General features: G+C 36.5%; 1 protein-coding gene across 2 annotated transcripts in view; it reads right to left on the bottom strand.

Moving 5' to 3' along the window:
* PDE9A (phosphodiesterase 9A) overlaps positions 1-24,773 on the bottom strand; it is a 54,960-nt gene that overhangs the window by 16,350 nt on the left and 13,837 nt on the right. The window contains exons 3-11 of one of the 2 annotated variants that reach the window (XM_032220344.1): positions 24,008-24,078; positions 20,278-20,362; positions 13,690-13,771; positions 12,112-12,186; positions 9,004-9,090; positions 6,672-6,776; positions 4,108-4,190; positions 3,464-3,502; positions 1,618-1,774 (exon numbers count right to left, since the gene is read on the bottom strand). In XM_032220344.1, the coding sequence (XP_032076235.1) occupies positions 1,618-1,774; positions 3,464-3,502; positions 4,108-4,190; positions 6,672-6,776; positions 9,004-9,090; positions 12,112-12,186; positions 13,690-13,771; positions 20,278-20,362; positions 24,008-24,029 (735 nt within the window). In that variant the 5' untranslated portion in view covers positions 24,030-24,078. The remainder of the gene's footprint in view (positions 1-1,617; positions 1,775-3,463; positions 3,503-4,107; positions 4,191-6,671; positions 6,777-9,003; positions 9,091-12,111; positions 12,187-13,689; positions 13,772-20,277; positions 20,363-24,007; positions 24,079-24,773) is intronic. The other variant, XM_032220342.1, reaches the window with a different exon arrangement.

Here is a 24,773-nt window from a genome sequence, read left to right as displayed (position 1 = left end):
GAGCTATGAGCTCATTATCTTTATTTAAATGAGCTATTCATCTTTTTTTTAATGAGCTATGGAAGGCAAATCTGGATCAGTTCTATAATCACAATGTTAAGTACAAGTATCTTGCAATTTCTATTAGCCACACAAGGGGAAACATGTACATGTATGTTTCCCCCTTTTCTTCATGGCGAGCGGGTTGATCTAGCTTTAGTGCTTCTGCATGAACTGAGAACTGCTTTAACAAAACATCAAGAATCTGCATAGCATAACATGTTTTTTTTTACATTGTTCTGTGATTTAAAGCATAATGTGATTTTTTTAAAAAACTAATGTGTGTTATGTTATGTTACACTGTGCTATGTTATACCTCTTCTCTTTCCTTAGGACTTTTACCAAAAAACAAAACTTGCAATAAAATCAGTTAAATATATTAACATATTATAATATAAAAAACTATAATATTTTTCCTAATATAGCTACAATATCCTTCACCAAATTGGTGCCATTTTCTAGTTGTGTTAAGCTACACAACTATTACTAAGAATTATTCCTACTATGATAACTAAGGATGATGTGTATTGTATCTAATCTAATTGAAAGGCACCAGCTTGTCTATGAGGTACTTATTTCATGATGATGCTTCTATTGAATTTCTCAAATGAGAGATGCTGATTATCAAAGATTCCCAGGAGAATATTATTTTATTTCATTTTATTTTATCCCACCTGCTCCTAATCATGGGCTCTGCACCATCCCTTGATTATTATTTTTACTAGTAACTCAGGGTGGCGAACATATTCATCACGCTATCTTCCTTTGAAATAGTGGCGAATATCTGTAGCTCAGGTGTATGATGAGGGTGAATATTCATTCTCGGAACCTACCCACAAGCTTGGAGAATGAACCTTCACTATCCTCCTCCTACTTTTCCCATAACAGCAATCCTGGAGGGACTGGGGTAGTGGGGGTCCAAAATCACCCAGCTGGCTTTCATGCTAAGACAGGACTATAACTCATGGTCTCCCACTATCTAGATACCTTAACCATTAGACCAAACTGGCTTTCTTGCTATGTTTTACTTTCTAGCTCTAGACTTTGAAAACTTTTTAATTAATGTTACTCTTGGCATACTCAAAGATCTAGTCCTCTTTCTGTTTCATATGTTTCAGAGAGCACTCGAGACATTTCAGTAAAATAGGCTTAGATGTTAAACTCTCAAATTTTCAACCCATGGAGATAACATTTGGGGGAATCCCTGGCCATCTATATAATGTATGTCTAACATCATGCCTGGCCATCCCAAAGGTGCTTTTTCAAGAGGCAACTGGACTTTGTTTTTCTTTGAAGATGTTTCGCTTCTCATCCAAGAGCTGAAGAAGCTTCTTGGATGAGAAGTGAAACATCTTCAAAGAAAAACAAGAAAGTCCAGTTGCCTCTTGAAAAAGCACCTCTGGGACAACTGACCTGGATGACTGAGAATCTTCATAAACATCAAGCCTGGTCAATAAGAATTTAGAGCATTGTAGTTAAACATAATTTTGAGTGGCACAGTCTTCTTAATCCTGAGACATACCAGTTGAATTCAGTTGCAATTCTCTGTGAACCCCAACCATACCTTTGAACCCATACCTGTCTGATCCGTTTGAACTGTTCATTATCAAGATTGGATAAAATGTTGCATTCTGGCTGTGCAAGGATCTGGAAAGCCACTGCACAGTGATGATTCTCTAATGGGGAAATATCATTGTAGCGCACAGCTAGCTCTGTTCGTGCATTGATCTGGTACCTGAAATAAACCAAAGGCATAAACAGAAATGTGCTAAATTAGTTTATTTCTACAATGAAATAAAAAACAAGGAACTGGGAAATAATAAATTCCAGTTGAAATGTAGAAAACAGAATGTGAAAAGATATGAAAAAAAAAGCTCAAAACTTAATGCATCTCATATGGCATATGCTCTTGTGGGTTTCCTCTCTTCTGCTCTCCATTCCATACCACAACAGCATCCTTGGTCTTCATGGTGGCTCTTAAAACTTTGGAAGTAATACTGATGGATGCAGTGAAAGAAGGGAAACAGGAAAGCCATAAAGTCCAAATGGCTTTCTGTACACATCAGGTTTGGATTAGAATCACATAGTTTGAAACTGGATGTAACAAAAAGGTAGACATGTGTATTTAAAGTGCAGTTTTGCATACTCTACTGCTACAGCAGTTATGACTGCAAAGAGGAAATTGCTTAATAAACTAAATCCTGCAATGGAAAATCTGTAGCAAAAATAACCAAGTTTTATCTATGTGTGTCTGTGCATGATGGCATATACTTTTATTCTTTTATGTTGGGAATTAGCGTTCCCTTAGATCTTGAACTATAGCATTTAGTTATATCTCTATTTATTCCAATACATATTTTATTTTAAGCTTTCAGTTTTCTACCTTTGAGTTTCTGATAGCTTTTAAAACAATATATACACAGGAAAGGACCAATATGAGAAGAGAGTAAAAGATCTAGTGGGCAGTCAGTTCTAATGGGTTTTAGTATTATATCTGTTTCAGATCTCTCTTGAAGTAGGAATTATTATTGTTTTTTGAAAAAACCCACAATCTTTTTGAAGGGGAAAAAAGAGATACAGGACGTAATCATAAGCTATTAAATCATATATAGTGCCAAGAAGTGTCCTAGGGATGTTTTGCAGAAAGATTCAAGGAATCACATGGAAATAGAAATGTGGTTCTGGCATTCACTAATGTTCACCTTCTGATACAATTTCCCTTTAAGTTCAGGTTGCTGCCTCTTGTCCAAATGCCATCTCTTCACTTCTTTCAATTTAATTCTGCTGCTGTTGTACTCGGGAGGCAAAATGTTTACAGTACATATTCAATATCCTCATCCATTAAATATATAGCTAATTTAGAAGCTACAGTGGGATGTGTTCTGTTTCATTTTTGCAATGTTCCTTCATCTTTTTACAATCCAATCAACCATTTCAATGCCATTTATTTACAAAATTGCAATATGTTAACATTTTTGTTATTAATCTTTATAATTCTATAAAGATACGGACCCAAAGATACAGTCATCATGTGTTGTCTGTTCTGATGCTTTTTTTTAATGCAAACCAATTGTAAGATGTTACTTCCTTCTGCAAGATTTTTTCTTAAAATACATTTCTTACCCGTACATATAGAGTGACACATACTTCTATAAATACATTACCGCACAGCTTTAAAAAACATGTTTGAAGCCAAGGGCCAAAATAGATCACGTTTATTTTTCCCAGATCTAATAAAGATGTACACACATTATGAAAAAAAAAATCCTGATTTGGCCATGTGGTCCCATTTGGGGTTTGATTAACTTCCTTTTTTAAAAGATGTTCTAGTGGCTACTCTAATTTGCTTAATTCTTATACTCCAGCAGATTATTATATCCTGCTAATGTAAATAGCCTGAAATTAATATTCTGTGTATATTTACCAGGCAGCTGAGTGATGTAAGATTCTTAGGCACCATGTACTACAGAAAGACAATGAAAGAACACAATTTAGTGTATTATCACTATATTTTTTGCAAAGCAAGGTGAAAGGTTTTTTATTTTTGATTTTTTTTCTTTCCCCTGGTGCCAAAATAATAACTACAGCCTTTAGTATTATACATTTCACTTTAGGCAGTGCAAATTTCTATTCCACTAATGTCTTGGGCCAGCATTCTCAGGAATTGGGTGGAAGATCTCATGGTGAAATTCCTGCAAAAGGATGTTGCGTAAGGGGCAACTCGCCACAGCCAACTCACCTTGGGACAATTTGCTTCAGGACAATTTAACAATTCAATTTAACTATTTAAAATAAATAATTATTTTAATTTTTGTCATTCACATTTCATTCTGTGCCTCCTTTTACATCCTTTCTTTAATGATTTCATTCCACCATTTCTTTGATGTTAGTATAACTCTTGTCCTGCAATGCGTTGTCCTACGATGAGTTGGTCATGGCAAGTTGGCTGTCGTGAGTTGGACGTGAAGAATTGTCATAGACCCATGTTTAATATGCTACTTTCAATTATATTCCATTTCTCTAAGCAGATGCTATACACCTTTAACTCTCTTCCAAAATAATACATACGTGTTATTATATCCTGGGTGATCCAGATCATGACACACTGATGCTGTCATTAGCATTAAGATATCCATTCTGGAAATCTTTGCCTAAAAGAGAAAAGAGAGAAAATACAGTCTTATAATTTTATACAGCTTTTTCAACAACAGAAGTACACTTAAATATAAGAAAAATAACATAAAACAAGATTAAGTCAACACTTAGTGGCTACATTTATTGTAGCAAGTTTAAAGATCCTTTTTCTGGCATGACAGTCTAGCAAATCATCCAAATCTGGCAGTGATGTGTAATGAACAACAAGTTGGAGAGGAAACGTTGGATCTGCTTAACCGTGGATAAATTTTATTTAAATGCAAAGGTTTCTCAGCTTGCAATATGCTGTGCCAGGATTGATATTAGTTAAGAAAGACATTTATTTTAGTACTTTAGCACTGGGGGACTTTAAAAAAATTTCTGCTACTTGCTTGAGAAAATAATTTGGGATTACACAAGAAATTCCTCTTGTTTCAAATAGACAATATCATTAATTAGCTTGCCTTGTATTATACTTGTCCTACCAGTCAAAAGTCTTGATCAGCTTTTATTTCTTTTCTTTTTAAAGGTTTTTTTCGGGGGTGAGAAGGATGGTGAGAAAAAAAGTAATGGGAAAATATGGAAGTGTTGCAACTGGGAAAATAAGAACATATGAACCAATTATTAAATTCCATGAATAAACATGGCAACTGTGTGACAAAAGTCTCATCTGATAACACAATTGTTCTTGTATTGGCCACTCAAGTTGCAGATCTATGCCCACAAATATAATGGACATGATTAACTTCTGTATGAAAATGTGAGTTCTACATATTTGGGGTAACATTCTTGATTAGATAGTCCTCAGCTTACAACAGTTCATTTAGTGACTGTTCGATGTGAAAATGGAAAAAAATGACTTAGAACCATTTTTCACACTTATGACTGTTGTGGCAGCCCCATGGTCATGTGATCAAAATTTAGATGCTTGGCAAATAGCTCATATTTATGACTGTTGCAGTGTCCCGGAGTCATACGATCACCTTTTCGACCTTTTGACAAGCAAAGTAAATGAAGCCAGATTTAATTAACAATCGTGTTACTAATTTAACAACTGCAGTGATAGCAATAGCACTTAAATTTATATACTGCTTCATAGTGCTTTACTGCCCTCTATAAGCGGTTTAACAGAGTCAGCATGTTGCCCCCAACAATCTGGCTCCTCATTTTACCGACCTTGGAAGGATGGAAGACTGGGAGTGGTGAGATTCTAACTGCCAAATTGCAGGCAGCTGGTAGTCAGCAGAAGTAGCCTGCAGTACTGTATTCTAACCATTGTGCCACCACAGCTCTTCACTTAAATGTGGCAAGAAAGGTAATAAAATGGAGCAAATTTCACTTAACAAATGTTTCCTTTATCAATAGAAATGTTGGACTCAATTGTGGTCATACGTTGAGCACTACCTGTACCATTTAGACTAGAAAGGGGCAACTCCTTAAGATAGTGTGTAGTGTGAGATGAACTAGAAAATCCATCCCCAACTAGAATGGCCAGGACTGAATCAGGCAGCACCTCTTTCTTCCCACCTGCTTCTTAAGGCAAAAGTAATTCTCTTTTGGCTCTGAGCCTGACAGTTTTGAGACACAATCAGAGAATGTTGAGTAATTTGGTGTTAGTAAATTAGGAATTCTGGATGTTATTGCCTATCACAACTGGAGGGCACTGTGTTGGAAATGGTGCAAGAGAATGGCACAAGAAGTAGTTCAAGCAGTTTGGCCCACTCTGAATTTAGATGAAAGAGGAAGCCAATATACTTTGGTTTTCTCTTCCGTAAGTCAAAGAAACATTAAAGCTATAGCATTTCCACTTTTAAGTGGGGTGGGGGTAAGGTGGGAGGTCATTAGGAAACTTGTATGGCAAGGCTTAACTTCTCTTAGGTTTGAATTTCAGGCTTGGTTTTTTTAATGTAAAAAACAGGACAAAGGTTTCATCTAAGTTGGTTTATATTTTGTAGGAGGCATCATCAATGTGTTAACCTGTGGTTCTTCTTGAGCCATTGCTGATTTATGCATCAGAGTGGCTGTGACTCAGAATTAAGGAACATGCTTTGGAGGCTGGAGATCTGAAGGTGGATTCTTGGCACCTCCAGTCTCCAGATAGGCCTCCTGTTTGAACTCCTGCTGCCAATCAATGTTGACAATATTGGCTAGAAGGACCACTGATCTGAGTCTGACACAATATAAGGCAGTTTCCTATGTCTCTTGGAGATTAAGAAACTGCCAGGGCTATTAACCATCTCCTTTTCACTAGAGCTTTCAATTCTTCACTTAAATACAAAAAACGTTACACACTGAAGTGACCTTGGGATCAGTTATTCTCAGCAAAATCCCAGGGATGTGTAAAGAAATACTCTGCATTAAGCCTTTCAATATTAGGTTAACAAAATACTGTTGTAGGGAAAAAAGCATTTTAAAAAGCCATGGATTTAATGATGTTTTATGCAGTCTTCTGATAGGAGAGCTGAAGAGAGAATAAAAGTGGAGAATAAAAGACACACCTGGAGATTGCAGAGTGAGATCATGCTGTACATCATCTGGGTAACACAGAAGCAATGTCGAAAATTATGGAATGGATTGTTTCTGTAATTGTCATGAATACACAGCTATAAAAATAAAGAGGAAAAACTGATAAAGAAAACAAGCATGTAGCACTAAATAACCAATCCTTTGGTGCCATTATTCTCTCCTTTTAGATTCTAGAATATTACAATTTTATAATTTTTCTATGTTTGTACTTTGAAGAAAGATAAAACACAAAATAATCTGTTTTGTTTGCATTATTACTACATACAGGCTTGTTTCCACTCATTATTTGGGTCATATTCCATTTCTACTTAATAACAGTCGGCTGATCTCTGGTATAAGTCAGAGAATTGCTTAACAAGGTCAGAGAATTGGCCAGATAGAAACACTGGAAATATTGGCATGTATATCTATAGTTTGTAAAATAAATGCAGTGATGTGGAAAGGAAAAAATATAAACCACCTGTTTCTGGGAGTGGCTGACATGCAGAATTATCCTGAAAAAGGTCAATCACCAAGTACTGATGATGTGATTCTAATAAACATTTTGAGTCCCCAAAATTGTCCTGGATATATACAGTGTGGATATAATCCCATTCTACTACTGTACTCCATTTTGGGTTAAGCAATATTATATAGTATAGAAAAGGAGTAAGAAATAGAATACCAGAATACCATTAAGAGCCGAAAATAAAAACAAGACAAAAATTTGCACCAATATCATTTACTACACCATACTTTTCTATATCTTCAAATAGTTTCTGCCAGAAACTATTGTATTTAGTTTGCATTTTACTTTTGTATTTAATCCACATTCGTCCATTTTAGTCCTACCTCTTCTTTTATTATACATATTTCTTAAATAACCCATGCCACCTGTATGCTAATTTCTATATTTCTCCTGCTATATCTAACTCTCACTGCTATAAAACAAAGACAAAAGCACACTCTTTTGATAGCCATATTTGCTTTTTTCATTCACTCTGTACAGCACAACCATATACTATCCACATATACCTCCTATCTTTCTACCTGAAGTAATTGTACATTGGGGGAATAGATAGACACATCTTAAAATGTGCAAATGTTGGAAAGAAAAATGCTGAAGAATTTTAGTTTTAAGTATGGCCTATTTCACACCTTCCAAACTATTATATTATGTAAATTGGAACAGACTATACTTGGGAATTTATTTATGGAATTTTGAAATATAATTCTTATCTCAAAACATGTACAAAAATGTGTATAATTAATATCATATATCATATCAATGATGCAGCTCATTTAAATGGTATTGTGAGTGTATGCTATGATTAAACAATGGAACTATTTAAAAATATAATTAATACAAAATTGATTCAGGACATGGAACAGGCAAGACAACTCAAATAAAAGAACTAACAGGCTGCTACATATTGTAATCAGATGTAGGCAAGCTGGTGCCTTCCAGATATTATGGATTATATTTTCAAAATCCCTTGCCATTAGCTTTCATAGTTAGGGTTAATGATGGCTAAAATTCAAAACAGTTGAAGGGCAGCAGCTTGTAAACTATTATTCAATACTCTATTGGGTACATAATTTAATTTTTTTCATTTTAAAAAAGAGTCCTCAAAACACTTTGAGTTCAGTATTGGATGAACCATGGCAGTTCTTACGTTCTAAGGGCATTTTAGTACTGCAGCCTTAAACTGTTGCTATCTTGTGCCAAGATACCCACTGACCTCTCCAAGCTGGTTTATGAAAAGGAAAACATTAATCTAAAAGTGTTTCACTTGAGTTTTAACCAGTGACTTTATGCATATCAAGCAAATGTGATAATCATTATGCTATTTGAACACCATTACTAATAATAATGCAACAGAATCTGAGAATTGCATGGCGGTGATCATTGAGCCAGGTGAGGGAGCATTTCTACCTCTGTGCATAGTGCAGGGAGCTACTTAGAAGAAAGTAAAGCTAACCAGACACCAACACTCAAGCCAACAATAGCTAGAAAACATTAATATGGAGTAGAACAATACAGACGGAAGTCATATGTGGTGGACTGGGGGCAAATTGTTCCTGATTTCTAAAAACCAGGCATGTATTTGTAATGGACAACCTGGCAATGTTGTCAAGTTGCCAAGAATGAAATATGCATTCCACTTTGGGCATTTAATTTTTCAGTGGTCATTTTGCATTCAGCTAACTTTTGCCTTAATTTCAAGTACTAGAGTCTACGTTGAGAATATATTTTTGCAGATTTACAAATCTGTAAAGTTATAAATATTTTAAATTCTTGTTTAAAATCCATTGGCAACTTACCAGCCACCGTTTCAATGTGATAGGGTTGATATTAAAGTCTTTCACCAATCCTAAATCATGATACATATGTTCTAAACAACTCAGCATCTGGAGGAAAAATTTAAAAAGCACATATTTTTATATTTTCTTTGTGTATTAAAAATAAATTGCATATAGCCTATTAAATGCAGCTAAGAAATAATGAATTAATTTTTTTAAATTCCCAAAAGTCATTAAACTTAGAAGTCACGGGAGTCCAATTGTTAACTGATGATATGTTATTACAATATAATACATTGTTCTAAGTTTTATGTAATGCTTTTTTATTTTTTAAAATAAAAATATTATCTAAAATATTTTAAATAAGGAAGAAATCCCCAGAATTACAGATGATGTTTACCTGTGTTCAAATTAGCAACATTTAGAATTTAAAATAGAATAGAGCTGGAAGGGACCTTGGAAATCTTCTAATCCAGCCCCCTCCTCAAGCAGGAGAACCTATATACCATCCCAGACAAGTGATTGTTCAGTCTCTTCTTAAAAACCTCCAGTGATGGAGCACCCACGAATTCTGGAGGCAAGCTGTTCCACTGGTTAATTATCCTCACTGTTAGGAAGTTTCTCCAGGTTGTTTCTCTCCTTAAGTAGTTTCCATCCATTATTTCTTAATTCAATATCATGAATCAATATCCCTCTTTTATGGCAGGAGACCAATTCTCAGAGATCTAAATTTATTAACAATCTAATACTTTTTAAAACAACAAAACTCCTTTTCTTGTGTAATGAATCGATCCCAGTTCTACAAACCCTTCAAATCAAGCTTTAGAGCAGGGGAGTCTTGGCAAGATTTGTGAACTTTAATTCCCAAAATTTTTCATCCAACATGGCTGAGGAATTCTGGGGGTTGAAGTCCACAGGTCTTAAAGTTACCAAGATTAGACACCCTGATTTACAGTTTGTACAGAGAACAATCCCAGAAGAGAGCAACATCTGTAAGAAAATAGCACTTAGTTTTCATTTTTAGAGCAGGAAACTGAACCATCTGTTGTAACAGCACATTCAAGGAAAATGTTGCTTTAAGATGACAGTCATGGGATGTGAATTTCTATTTTTCAGTGGCAAGTGCTGAATATTCAACATTCTAAACCTGAACATTTTTTCCCTCTAAGTATTAGTAATACAATTACTTTGGCATTTACAATATTTGATTATGTGAGCTAGGATTCAAATTCTTTCATAATATCTCCTCCCACGTCAACTTGGCTGTGCATTACAATCATAGATGGGAATTTTTTCTTTGGGCAGAAAGGTGCATGGTAAAGTCATGAAGGATACTTTGTGTTGATGCCTTGACTTCATATATGTTTATGTATCATGCTAAACCATCATCTGCTTTAGCCATAGTCAAGAAGCCAGAAACAAGTAGAATAAGTCTTACAGGTGACTTTTAAACCCGTTCTTGATTAGTTTTCCCATAATTTTCTGTTGACTCTCTTTGCGGTCTCAATAAATTGATTAAAGGGTAGGTTGGAGCATAAACCGGACATAAACCAAGAAACCATAAATACATTATCTATCCATATTGTCATATCACTGTTCAACCCTGTATTGTGACAATTAATCCAATGAAATATAGTTTCAAAGTAAGATTACTGCTCTAAAATAACATTTAGATGAAACTAAAAATAAACCTGATTATGCTGTAGTATGACATCCAAACCCTACTTTTGAAATGCTTTTTCTAGGGAAATTCAAAAGGTGATTTTTAAAAGAGTCATATTAGTATATTCCTTTTGAGGGTGCATTTTGAATTTAACTTTAGCTAAACCAAAGAACGAAATAGAAATCTGCTACATATTTCCTTAAAATTAAATTTATATAATCACCTAGGTCATGACAGAATGCATTTTTCCACTATCATCCCTCCTCTGCCAAAAATGCAAGCAAAACAGTTCACATTTTGGAATGATCTAGTCCTTCAGCATGATTTTTTTTTGTAACTTTTGGTACAAAATAATTTTTGCATTAACATATATTTTGGAGGAAATTGCAAAAAATAAAGCAATTAAACAAAAAATGTAATCAAACAAATGATATATCAATGGCTGGTGCAAATCAAATTTAAACTGAACCCTATATCTCTACTGTAGTTTATTTGGATAGTTTATTTGGATAGTTTATTTGGATAGTGAAATGTTAATCTGGTTAATAATCTTTGCTTTAATGCTTTTCAATTTATAATGCAGTAATTTATTAATTATATTCTCGTATAAAACACTTTTGAGGGACACGGTGGCTCAATGGCTAAGATGCTGAGTTTATTGATCAGAAGGTCAGCAGTTCAGCAGTTCGAATCCCTAGCACTGCATAATCTAGTGAGCGCCATCCGTAGAGCCGGAAACGACTAGCACACATGCGCAGGGGAACATTTACCTTTACCTATAAAGCACTTTTAGGTGCATTTTAATATAAAAGATGTATAAAGGTGGTCTACATATTTCAGAATTGTTTTAAGATGATACTGTGAGAGCTGTTAAAGGAAAAAGCTCATATCTAAATGGTAGCAAGATTGAATGAGAAAGAAGTGCCTTCTTTAAGATCTGAAGAATTTTCTCACCAAAGTAGACAAAGTCTTGTTCTCTGCTGTCCTCAAGGGAAGGCCTAGACTGAATGGGTCTGCAGGAAGACAGATTGCAGCTGAACATGATGAGATGTTTCTTAATAGTAAGAACAGCTTGCAAATGCAGCTGTTACCAAGATAATTTCTGCATCATTGAAAATCTTAAAGGGCAGATCAACAGCCATTTGTGAGAATGATCTAGTTCTACATTTCCTGTACCAAGGATAGAGCTAAACTATGATTAGCTCTGTCCTTGATCTATTGCTGCCTTCTACTGTTGTGAAATCCTGTAATTATAACTGCTTTGCTGAAATTTCTTTTGCTTTTCCATTCTACCTCTATATATAGAATCAGTCTTTTTAGACACTGAACTCTGTTTGTATATTTTCAGAGCAGTTCCTGGATGACACTAAGTTCAAGGTTCCAGTCCTCAAGCATTCACGAACAAAGCCACAAAATAACCTTACAGGATGAGAGGTCTGGGATTTCTTTCCAAAGTGCTGCATTACCTCATTGGGTTCCCACAGCCAGACATCAAAAGTTGGTTTCCTAAGAGCTCCTATTGTCTCCTGAGACAGCTTGTACTGGAGAGAAAAACAAACTTTTATTATGAATATATGTTGTTTATCTTTCAATCAGTAAATTGGATGACTCAGCTTCAGTTTTTCTCAAAGCAAAATGCTTGTTTTCAAAACCAGGTATCTTCCTAAAATATCCATTCATCCATGCACCAAAACACAAAGAGTATAGGCCTTTCCCCATTTGCAACTGACTATAGCAGAAACATGTCCTGGCAGCCTATTTTTTTCTGCTGTGTTATTGAGACGTTATCTTTATCTGATCCTCAGTCCTTAAGTGAGACAGCATTAAGTTGTCTTTAACTACACATATGTCAAAGTAGTGTTTCCGTCAAATTGTGATATAATCAAATCCTGCTTCAAGGTGCATAAAGCCTGTTAGGTTCATCATTAATTTCTCTAGAGGAGAGTTAGATGACTGCAGTGGCTTGAAACAGTGGCAGGAAAAGATAAGCAATGGGACATTGTTTTTTCATGCTGGTAAAGATTTCTGCTGCACCAAGAATGTGTGGGCTCAGCACTGGTGAAAGGTCCTCAGACATACAGTGGAGACAAGCAAGTGTGGTAGTGTTAGCACTTATCAGAGCATCCTTTCCTAGAACTAACAGTTAGTGGGAATATTTAAAGGAATATTAAAATAATTCACAAATTGCATCCTGGGATACTCTACAGCGGGGGTGTCAAACTTGTGTCATCATGGTGGCATCACGTGACATATCGGCACTTCCCCCCTTCACTAAACCAGGCAGGGATGGAGCCCAACATGTGATTTATTCAGGCTGCAAGTCGCGAGTTTGACGCCCCTGCTCTACAGATATTATAACAAGTAAGATTTTCAAGGAAAATGAATAAATATTGATTATACATTATACATATTTATTATATTCCAGAAGTACGGTATGTGGATGGTAGCAAATTCATACATCTTTTGGGGATGTGCAATCTTTTGCAGCCAATGACCATATTTTTAGCTATTAAAAAACATAGTTGCGATCTGCAAGGACCATGGACAATAATGTGATGCTGTACTGTGGAAAAGGTTTGCTTTCCCTCCCCTTTTTTTCAGTTTGAACAAGTTTTGGGTCCAAAATTGGTATGTATTTTGTATCTGAAACATGAAAAATGAAATATGAATATGAGCAGTTTGACACCAAATTTTAGCAGCATGATGGCCCAAAAGTATGGGGTTCAGGAGCCCCACATTCACAACCACCCATCCACCCTGAATACTGTTTTTAAAGAAATCTTAAGGCAAAGAATACTATGAGCTATTACATCTGAATTCACATCTGTCAGCTCTTTCCCAGATGTTGTTTACTGTAGTGATTTGTAAGAAGACTGGTTCGGGGGAGTGATTTTAAACATAATGATCCTGAATCTTCCTTCCTGCATATAATAACCTCCTGGGCATTATTTGATGGAAAGCAAAAGATGCCAAGAATAATTTTAGTTATTGTGATGATCAGCTCTGTCTAAAGATACTCTGAATGTATCTACATGACATTATACCTTAGGATAAGAGGGGGCATCCCTTTGGGGTATAAACTTCTTGTTTTCATCCAGGAAACTGTATTTATAAGGGCAGTTGGTCCTGTGCAGAAAACAAAATCCAACATATAGTATCTAAAATAACCTTGTAAATAAATAATACAAAAATAATTTCATTTAAACTAATTATTTAAATAATTTCATGGACACAATCAAAATGTTGATTCTAAAGAATAACTCCTGCAAAATTAATTTCCCCCTTTTCACAGCAGACAAACCAAATTGCTTTCCTCTGAATAACATAGTACCCTAAGAGATTTGTAAAGAAATGTAGCATTTGAAGGTGTGTTTGTCAAACATGAAAGTGTATTTTAAGTCTCTAGGGGAAAAAACAAACAAAGCTAAGATATGTTACAGGTGCAGGAACCTTTATTTACTTATTTATTTGAAGAAAACTTTTAAACATGCAGGTTACATTCAACAATCCTTATTCCCTACTTAGAAATATTTAGAATTATTCTGCTAAAACATTTTTTTTCTTATGTGGGGCTCATTTTATACTATCCAACATGTGTAAACATTAACTATGAGTTGAAATCCAATTCATATTTTTCAAGATATGGAAATCTTTTCTCATACAATGTCTGTATCAGCAATATACCACTGAAGGAATTATACAAACTAATGGCTGAGAACTGTGTACCCTTTTTTTTGCTTCAAGAATAAATCTACCAAAATAGAAATAGAAAGTACGAATGAGGTCTTTGAAGATAAAGTTGTGTACTATTCTCTGCACAATTTTTCTTAAGCTACCCTTCTCAAATGTGGATGAGAACACTGTCCCATTGTAAAACAAAAGTAATATTCAAATTGTTTTTTTTTAGGCAGGTACCATCTTGCTTTATTTTTTTTCCAGTGGCAAAATACCTCAGTTTGATGTAACATATATGTCATGAACCACATTCAGCCATGGTGTAAAATAAAACCTAGTTCCATTCTTCTATTTATTATTACAGCACTATTACAGCATAATGATTGAGTTGTTAAACTAGGATCAAGATACCTGAATTCAATCCATCCTTAGCTACAGAAACTCACTAAGTGACTTTGGACCAATCTCAGGTGCCAATGTCTCTCACAGGATTATTGTGGAAAAACTGATGAGGGAATATGGTTTATACTACATTGAACTCCAGGATGAAAGAACAGAGAGAAATCAGATGAAGGACAGACAGATATCCTGATGTTATTCAAAAGGTGAATAAAATCAGTATCTAAATGTCTGAAATATAAAGAAGGGTAAATGATATAATAAAAACACTTGCAAAGCTAGTAAGAAAAGGGCATATTCAATTTCTTCCTTGTGCTCTGCCTCTCATATTGCTATGAGGAAAAAAGTACACCACAAACAGCAACAGAAATTAAACAATGCAGTGCACATCTTTGGATGGTTGTTAAATTTGCTTGATAAATAGGAACTTCTTTTCTCTATTTAAATGTGCAGTAGCTGATATGGAGGATTCTACCACAGGATAATCTATTTCATTTGCAAACTAACCTCCTTTAATCCTCAGGTCAATTTGCATTTCTTGGTAGCTGATCACACAGCCATTTGCATCTCAATCATGTCCCAAACTGTAATGGAGTTTGCATTCTGACTCACTGTTTTCAGGGATTCCAGAGAGAGAGAGAGAGAGAGAGAGAGAGAGAGAGAGAGAGAGAGAGAGAGAGTGAGGGAGGGAGGGGGAGAGGGAGGGAGAGAGAGAGGGAGAGAGAGATGAGTGGATATGGTAGTGAGGCACGGTTGAAAGGACCAATTCTGTCCTTGCTTTTGCCCTTTCCATAGCTAAATATTGAGAAAACTGTCAAGAAGTGCCTGTTCTTATCTACTTTTCACTGGCTTCCCATTTGCCATGGAGTTTCCTCTGTATTGTCTAATAACAAACAACTCCTTCTCTTTCATCAAAATAAAAAGAAAAAAGGGGGGGGAGCCCGTTTATTCCCTGTTTTTGTACAATATGGTACAATCCTGATTGATTTCAGCAGTGCACTATCTCAGTAAATCCTAATGGTTTAGTCGGCTTTTCTGGGTCAAAGGGAATTGGGAGACAAGGGCATGGGAAGTAGTTTGTTTAATTAGCAAAGACTACTGCCCATAAATCCAGGAAGGAAACACACTGGAAGTGAAATCTCCCTGTGGGTGGAGGGGAGAACTTTATTTAAAAGGCTGACAAAGTAGAGGGAGGTGGATTTTGGGGACTTTATAGTGGAATACAACCAATGAAGTGGGACCCGATGTCTCCAGCTGTAGAAGTAGCATATTTCTGATAGTTGGAAGTCCTGTAGGTCTGTTGTACACTTACTGATTCATTTGCTTTTCATCAGATTAGTGAGAAATGCATGAACATGGGAAAATAAGTTTACTGTATATTTATTGATTCTGAAAAATTATACAATAGTGAACGGGACTATGTTATAGAATGTTTTGCATAAGCATTGGAGGTGATTGATAGAATAAGAATCAAATGTGAACACCTGTAACCATCTGTGCTCCTGGTTTTAATTTTTTATTTGTTTAGTTGTTAATATTAATTTCCATGCTTTTAATATTTTAGGTCGATGTTTTTATACTACTGTAAGCCACCCAGAATCACTTGAGATAGTGAGAGGGGCAGCATACAGTATATAAATTCAATAAACAAGCAAACATGGAGTTGGAAAGTGTGCATAAGAATAAATAGAAAGACTAGCAAATGGTCCAATATTATGTATGAAGTAATGAGGATGGAGTTGCAAAACAAATAGATATGCATGAAGACTGAATACACCAAGTGGTAGGGGAAGAAGTGTTGGTTTGATTGAGTTGATTAAAACTTTAAAAAGTTGTAAAAAGCTAAAAGCACAAAACGCAAAGTATAATTGTGATGTGGTGATGTGGGAGAAGCAAAGATGGTTTGCAAAGACCAAATGGTATGGAGACATATAGGGAATGATAATGGCATATGCTATTTTTAGTTACTTTAGGCTTCTTTTCCTTTTTCCTTTTTTGTGTCTTCAAAATCTTTTGCTTACTATTTTTTTAACTCCTCTTTTGTACATTGCATAGTATCAGTTACCTCAAATGGTAAATACCACTGCAGCAAAATACCAAGCCATGTTACCATGGAAGCATGAAACACTGTCATTTATTCAATAAGTATGTCTTTTTGGGACAACATGCATATGAATGTGCATATGCATACAGAAATGATCTTTTTATGAAATGAATATGAATGATTCATGGCAAAGATCTAAGTTTGTTCTGAAGAACTAGATTCAGATGCTAACACAAAAGCTACCTGTTTAAACTGAGATGGCTGTGCATGCTATATAATAGAGGTCCCCAAGCCCCAGTCTGTGGACCAGTACTGGGCCATGGCATGCCAGCAACCGGGCTACGCAAACAATCGAAGCCTCATCCACAGGATGCAAGCAGCATGCAAACCCACACCCCCTCTGGTCTGTGGAAAAACCTTTCTCCACAAAACAGGTCCCAGGTGCCCAAAAGATTGGGGGCCACTGCTATATAATACAGCTTTTGAAATTGCACCAAGAGTTCAGTCTTTGCAGGAATGAACATGTCTGTGCAAGAGAGAGAGAAAATATAGCTGATGTATTATGGTGGAGGGAAGAAACAACAACGAACATAACAGTGTTCAGAAAAGTCTTTTTTGCAAGCTGGAAGTTATGAGTGCTATCAAACTGGAGTTTCATGGGCAATGTAAAATCCGAAAAGGCACGCTATCACGTATACCAGCATGGAAAAAGAAGGAGAGAACAAAGACAGAGTATTGCAAAAGTTAACAAACAGGGGCTCTGTGGGTTTGAATACTTGCAGGGACGTGCAGTCACTAGAGGCAAGGGAGGCGGAGCCTCACCAGTCTCCTCAGGAAAAAGAAAGAAATTTAATTTTTTTTTTTAAATAATTAAAGCCAAGATAGTTGCTACCAGATTCCAGGTCACAGTGGCTTGGTGTCTGCTTAGTATTAACCAAAGCAGGAGGCGAGAGAACTCGGGGCCTCTTTTCCATAAGGAATTTTTCACCTTCTAAAAGTTAATAAAGAGTTAAAAGGCAAAGAAGTTCAGATGGAAAAGAGGCACTAATTCTCCCGCCTCCTGATTTGGAAGCAGCCAATCGTGTCTTCTTGAGCACGCTTATGTTGGGTGGGGCGTGCTTCAGAGGAGAGAGGAGTGGGCGAGAAGGAGGAGGCTGCCTCTTTGCTGCAGACCTGGGCGCTTGGCGGCTCCCGCGATGCAAAGTGAGTGCCCCACCATCCCCGATGCTGCCGCCCGCTGCCCCGGCCTGCTTCTCCAGGCTCCGCCGCTGGAAGTCCCGGATCGCCTCTGGGGGAAGGCTGAGTGAAAAACGGAGCGAAGCTTCTCTGCGGCCTCCCGGCGCTGCCCAGAGGCTCTTGCAGGAGCACGTGTCAGCAGCCGGTGGCCTGGAGCGGCCCCAGTTGTGAGACAAGGGAGCACTTAAAGCTGCCGCCGCCACCACCACCACCACCCCTCCTTCGCCTGGCGGGGCGGTGGTGGCGGCAGCGGCAGCGGCTACTTTAAGTGCTCCTTGTCTCACAGCCGGGGCCGCTCCAGGCCGCCGGCCGCTGACACGTGCTCCTGTAAGAGCCTCTGGGCAGCGCCAGGAGGCCGCAGAGAAGCTTCGCTCCGTTTTTCACTCAGCCTTCCCCCAGAGGCGATCCGGGACTTCCAGTGGCGGAGCTTGGAGAAGCAACGGACGCAGGCCGGGACAGAGGGCGTGGGCAGCGGGGCACTTTGCATCGCGGGAGCCACCAAGCGCCTTTGCTGCAGACCCGGGCGCTTGGTTGTCCCGCGATGCAAATTCCCCCCCCGCTGCCGAGGCCGACCGCTGCCCTGCTGAGCCTCACCAGGTATCAACCTCACTGCACGTCACTGAATACTTGATATTTTTTCATGCCCTAAGAAACATATTCCTACATGTGCTGAAAAATTAAATGCAATCAAAAGAAAGAGCACAGAAAGAAAGACTATTGTGAAGTAACCAGTAGATTTTAGAACTGTGACCTAGCTGAGTGGTTTAACTTTTGTTAAAGATATTAAGGTTCAACTTCATTCTTACAGTATATGCATTTTCCAATAAGACAAATGGCAGTGAAGTGGTACAAGTAGAAAAAAAAGTTATGAGGGTTACAAAGAGGAAACCCATAAAGTATTTTGTTTAAAAGAATTCTACAAATGGTTCTTTTAGTGAATTGAAAAATTCTGTGCAAAGAAATACAAATATCAACTGAAACACAGTTAAATGTAGAACAAAGTCTCACATCTTGACATAATTTCCCACAATTGATAATAGTGTAATTTAATATTTCCCTCACCTCCTCCCCCGCCCCTCCACACCCCAGGTCATGATAGATAAATCAGTCTACATTTGTGAGGCAGGTACACAACAGTTTCTTGACTAAGATTCAGAACAAATTGCTATTCATCTCCTTCCATAACAGTTTTAAATGTCGATTCAGCTGCTCATGTGCTTGATGTAAGAGGAATGGTGGCTAAAGAATAGCCTGATGTTTTTAAATTCATGAAGTCTGTCATACCAAGCAATGGTTGCTTTTGCTGTTTTTTAATTACAATTCCAAAACTGGTAATTTATCAGATTAGTTGACTGGCTTCTTCCGTAAAAAGGAAATAACTCATTTGGGGGGTTAAAATATAACATGCACATTCTCATATAGTGCAAGAGGAGTTGCTGTGTATATATTGTGATGTTTTGTCAGATTACATTTTGTATCAGAGCAGGTCTACTTCTTGTAAGTGAGTCTGTTACCAAACTAATGTTTTTCTTGGCAGAAGAAATTTTTGTTCTCTGCATGAAACCAAGGGCACAAGTCTTTATTACCGGATGGCTTAATGGAGGGAAACCAAGATGTTAATCTTTCCAAGAGTTATTTTTCCAGTTACTCTTTAACTATTAAGTGGCCATGTGTTCTTAAACAAAACTAATGAATCTTGTTTTTTTATCCATGCTGATTTTAAAAAAAAACACACCAAGAAACGTCATAATTTGTGAATAATGACCATTGAAAATGAGACATTATTTGGTTTATTAGATGGCAGTCCTATGCACATTGACCTGGAAGCAAGCCTCACTCTTGGTTTTAATCTTTCATGCTGCCCAGAGTCACTACTAAATGATGGGTAGTCATATACTTTACTTAAATAAAATTTAAAAACATGTTGGATTTTACCCACTTTTATTGATTCATTAGATTTATATCCCACCATTTCCCCAGAGCTCTAGGGAACATTCATTTAATATTGATTTATTTACTGTATTTATATTCCATCTTTTCTCTGAGAGCACAATAATCTGTGAAATAGATTAGGTAATGAATGGCCACGCCACCTTGGGGTTTCCAAGGAGAAATGGAGATTTGACCCTGGCTCTCCATGTCCAAAACTAAACTGACCATCACACTCTATCCTGGGTATCTATAAATTGGCTTCAAAATAAATCTTCAGAATTTTTCCATTGCAGAAATGGCTATTCAGAAATGCTTTTCTTCAGAAGCAACAAAACACAAAGCTTACCTGGTACTTCTTGCAGCCATTTCATCCCTCATCTTTTTAATGTCACTCTTACACTTTTCAATTTCCACTATTTTCAATCCTTCCACTGTCAACAAAGTAAAACAACAGGAGGGTTACCATGGAGAAGCTTGAAGGATCTCGTTCTCATTGCAGTAATTGAGTAGAATTTCAAAAGCCACCAAACAGCAGGCTGGTGATTCAGCAGCCCCTCAACCTGAAACCTGTTCCTCTACAGGCAGATACTGCTAATAGAATCAATCATTCAAATAATACAACACTAAGAGTAACATTTGAAGTAGCAGAAAAGCAGCTACATCACTATTGTAAGCAACAGTAGCAACATCCAGCCATTCTTCAGCTTCCCCAGACTATTTCTTAGAATAGGAATAAATGAAAGCAGCAAGCTGTGCCACTACTATAATATATTATATTAATACAAAGCACTATATGGTGACAATACTTTGTTGGTTTCCATTTAGCATTTTATTAAATGGAAAAAAAAACCGGTTCCATGATAGCTCTTTATATAGAAGCACCAGCTGTGACACTAATCCCTGGGCCAACTTTTTCTCAGCCTGGTGTTCTAACTAGCATATTAGGAGCATAGACAGAAAGTAACTACAACTGGTTCTTTTAAGCAGTGGAGAGGAGAAGGAGGAATTGATTATGTCCTTCAACATGTGAGGAGAGACATGAAATGATTGCATGGAAGACTTCTGGTCAAAAAGCAGCAGCAGTAAATAGCATGTGCTGCTCATAATACCACATAAAGTAAGAAATAATGTGAATCAAGATATTCTTGTTATAGAATCACTTTATGAGGCACTTTTCCTCCCATACAAACTTGCTGGAACTACCTTTACACTGGCATAATAATGTTTATGAACTGCTCAGCAATAAATTCTCAGCCTAACTAGGACATTCATCACACCAGCATTGCATGTTTCCTGCTGGGCATAACTGACAACAAACCTCTGCAAGCAAGTGGAACAATCTTTATTTTTAGTAGTTTTCAAATACTGCAGTCTCTGCAGAGAGGCATGGCCTCTTCTCACTTACCAATGGCTATTCATGTGTGTCATAGACATATATAAACTAGAGACTTCAGATTCCCACTTGGGGATAAACAGGATGTGAATGTACATTGAACTAAGGCTTCCCAGCAGTAATTTGAACACATTTGTGTTTCCTTGTCACTACATGGAAATACTAGTGGCTCTAAATTTCATTTGTTCAAAACTTATACTGAAAACTCAAAAAGAAAAACAGTTAATTGAAATCATTAAAGCTATTTAAGACAGAAAGTTCCAGTCTTTTGGGCTCACTATACATTTGTCTGTTTCAATAATAATTTTAATGAAATGTTCATACATTCTTGAATTCCATTTCATATTATTGTATTTTTCTTTTATATTATTTGCAAATGAATTTGAGTGTCTCCCCAAATCCTCCCTTCAGAACCTTGTTTTTCACCAAATTCAGATAATTTTATTTTTACAAGGCAGTAATTTGCAGACACAAACCTTTATTATATGTAGATTGTGAAAGTGATAAAAAATTCCATTACACAAAATTATTTTTTAAAGTATTATAATAATTGATTTTCTGGTGGCACATAATCAAAAAGTGTTGATTACATAAGGGTCTTAATAAAGAAGGCTATTCGATACATGTGAATTTGTTGTAAAACTTCTTTCTTAGCTTTAAAAAATATTTGTCAAGTGCAGGAAATCAGGAGTCCAGGCAGTTCAAATTAATTTATAGGTTTATTGTACACTAAAGCTCTTTACATGAATCTGAGCTACAGTCAAAGCAAATTGGCGGTAGGTAAATCAATGTAATTCAAGATGGGCTGGACTTAGATCTCTTGTGGGTGCAAAGGGACTCAAGCTTGATGACATGTTTGACCCTTCTCTGGGGCTCAGCCTAGTCATCTACAATATACTTTCCACCTCCCACCCAAAGAACTGCATTTTAAATATTCCTAATTTTGGGGATCCAATAAAAAGGTTTTCTTAGAACCTTAGAATATTGCTGATTTCCTTTTCAGCAAATCTGCCACTGAATTTAGGCAGTACTCAGAACACCTTTGAACATGGCCTTCATCTTGCTTTTCAGAGAAAGAATCACAACTGAAGGATCCTATCTAGAAGTGCAATCCAGCTCAGAATCTTCTCAGGTTATTTAGGAGAATATAGACTTACTGTACAGGATTAAAGATTTTATACTACATTTCCGGCAAATTATCTACGATGAGAAAGAAGAATTTTAGACTTGAAATGTTGCTTTCCCTTCTTCTCTTTCTCCAATACTATATTTTACCCTGCCAAAAAGAATGCATGTAGGTATTGTATGTTCATAAAAAGATTAAAATCTCACACTAATAGAAATTTATTCTACGCTTCAGCTTGTTAGAGAAAATCTCAAACTTGGTTTTGAAGAACAGTTGCATAACATGCACCCTCATGTTTGTGACTGCCCACCTTTCAAATGCCACCTCACAATATCGATTCTCTATCCAATTCCCAGTCCAATCAGATCTGAAGACCAAGAAATGTTTCAGAGAAACTGTCAATAGATGTGACTGCCCAAGTTGATATTGTGTCACATTCCTTGAGATGATTGGCTCAACCCAAATCAGACTTCCAGATAGAAAAATATTTAACAATTTATATACCTCAAAAACAAAGAGCTTTTTTAAAAAGCTCGTTTTGAACAACCTGATTTTATGATAAGATATGGGAGATATTAGGGAGTGCTGTCTGGAGAGAAATGGAGTATTTGTGGTGCACCTGCTGTTAAAGACATTGCACATATCATCATTGATTGCAAACTGTATTCTGCAGAAAGGACTGGTAATTTGGAGTATTTAAAAACAAGAAAAAATATTGGGGCACCCAGAAGCAACTATGTTACTTTCTGCAGGGAATGAACCTACATATCACTAATAAGATCACAATCATTATATCAAAGGCCATTTTGGAGAGGACAGATTATTTAGATCTGATTGGGGTTAATTATAGTGTGACAATTTATCAGGAATGTGTCTTACTATTTTTTATTTATTTTATATTTATTGGTATACTTGTATTGGTTTTATAGTTTTAATTTATACATATAAACATGAAAACACTCATGCAGGAATCACGAAATCTCCAGAACCGTAAAGCCTACAAACTTGAAATTTGGCATATATGCTCCTCTTGCCTTTTAGGTGCTCGGTATCAAAGGATTTTTCAAAATGACCATCGGAGTCATTAGTATTTCGTATATTATTATTAACATGCTCTGATGCTAAGGGGTTAGACGTTCTACTCCCCCTCCCAACCTGAAAACATGGATGTGGGCGTGGCCAGCACATGACTCATCTGGCCTGCTGGCTGGGAGTTTGGAGAGGAGCCTGAGGGAGAGAAGGTGATAAGATAGGTGGGGCTTCTGTGGGGCAAACCTTTGGGAGAGAAGGGATAAGGAGAGGAGAGGCCTCTGTGGGGCCAATCTGAGGGAGAGAAGGAGAAAGGAGAGGAGAGACTTCTGTGGAGCAAGACTGAGGGAGAGAAGGGGAGAGGAGAGATCAATGGTAACTACTCATTAATTTTCAAGCTGTAAGTGTCGATTAATGAAGCCTGATCACATGGTTTCATAGCGGAGCACGGGTATTCAGCTAATATGGTCAGATGATTAAACCAATAAAATTTCTATTCTGTTCTACTAGTAGAAAAAAAGAACTCACGTTCCACTCTTTTCTCCAGCATTGCCAGTTGATTAAATAGTTCAGTTTTCAATTCATCAATTTTAAATACCCTGGAGAGGAAATAATAACAGTCCCAAACTTAAGTAAGACGATATGCATGAAAAACATAATATTTGTTGATGGGAAAATAAATGCTGAAAGTTAATATCTTTATTCACTTAATTAAAGTTAATATCTTTATTCACTTAATTAAATGCACTGAAAGTTACTTCAACAATAAACAACTAAAGGTGTCAAGTTACCATCTATTTCCCAGCTAAGGATCAGCTTTTGATATGAGGATCTTACATACAACCTATGGATACCCCACTGTCCATAAAGGTTCCCCATTTAATTCAGATTAGAAGGAAAGATAAGGCTGCTTCCATGAGTGACATGTAAAACAAATTTTCTCTGAAATAAATGGAGGAATCAAGGTACATGTTAGGTGTGTTTTATTTGCTAGATATAAATATAAACTTACAGAAATATACAGCTTCTATAATAGGAAACTACTCATCCATGTTTATTCAAATATAATAAACTGGCCTTGATTTTGGCTAATTATAATTTTATGAAATTGATTCAAGTTAAATATACATTTTTTCTAAAGCTTCATCTATAATGAAGACAATTTTCTTTTTCAATATGAAGACAGTGTAAACTGTTAGTCCTCAATTTAGGAACACAATTGAGCACAAAATTTATTCTGTTAAGTGAGAAATTTGTTAAGTGAATTTTGCCTCATTTTATGACTTCTTGCCAC

This window comes from Thamnophis elegans, chromosome 6, assembly GCF_009769535.1.
Source record: "Thamnophis elegans isolate rThaEle1 chromosome 6, rThaEle1.pri, whole genome shotgun sequence".
NCBI lineage: Eukaryota > Metazoa > Chordata > Lepidosauria > Squamata > Colubridae > Thamnophis > Thamnophis elegans.
The sequence above is the reverse complement of the archived record's forward strand: the minus strand, read 5'-3'. Positions and strand labels throughout refer to the sequence as shown.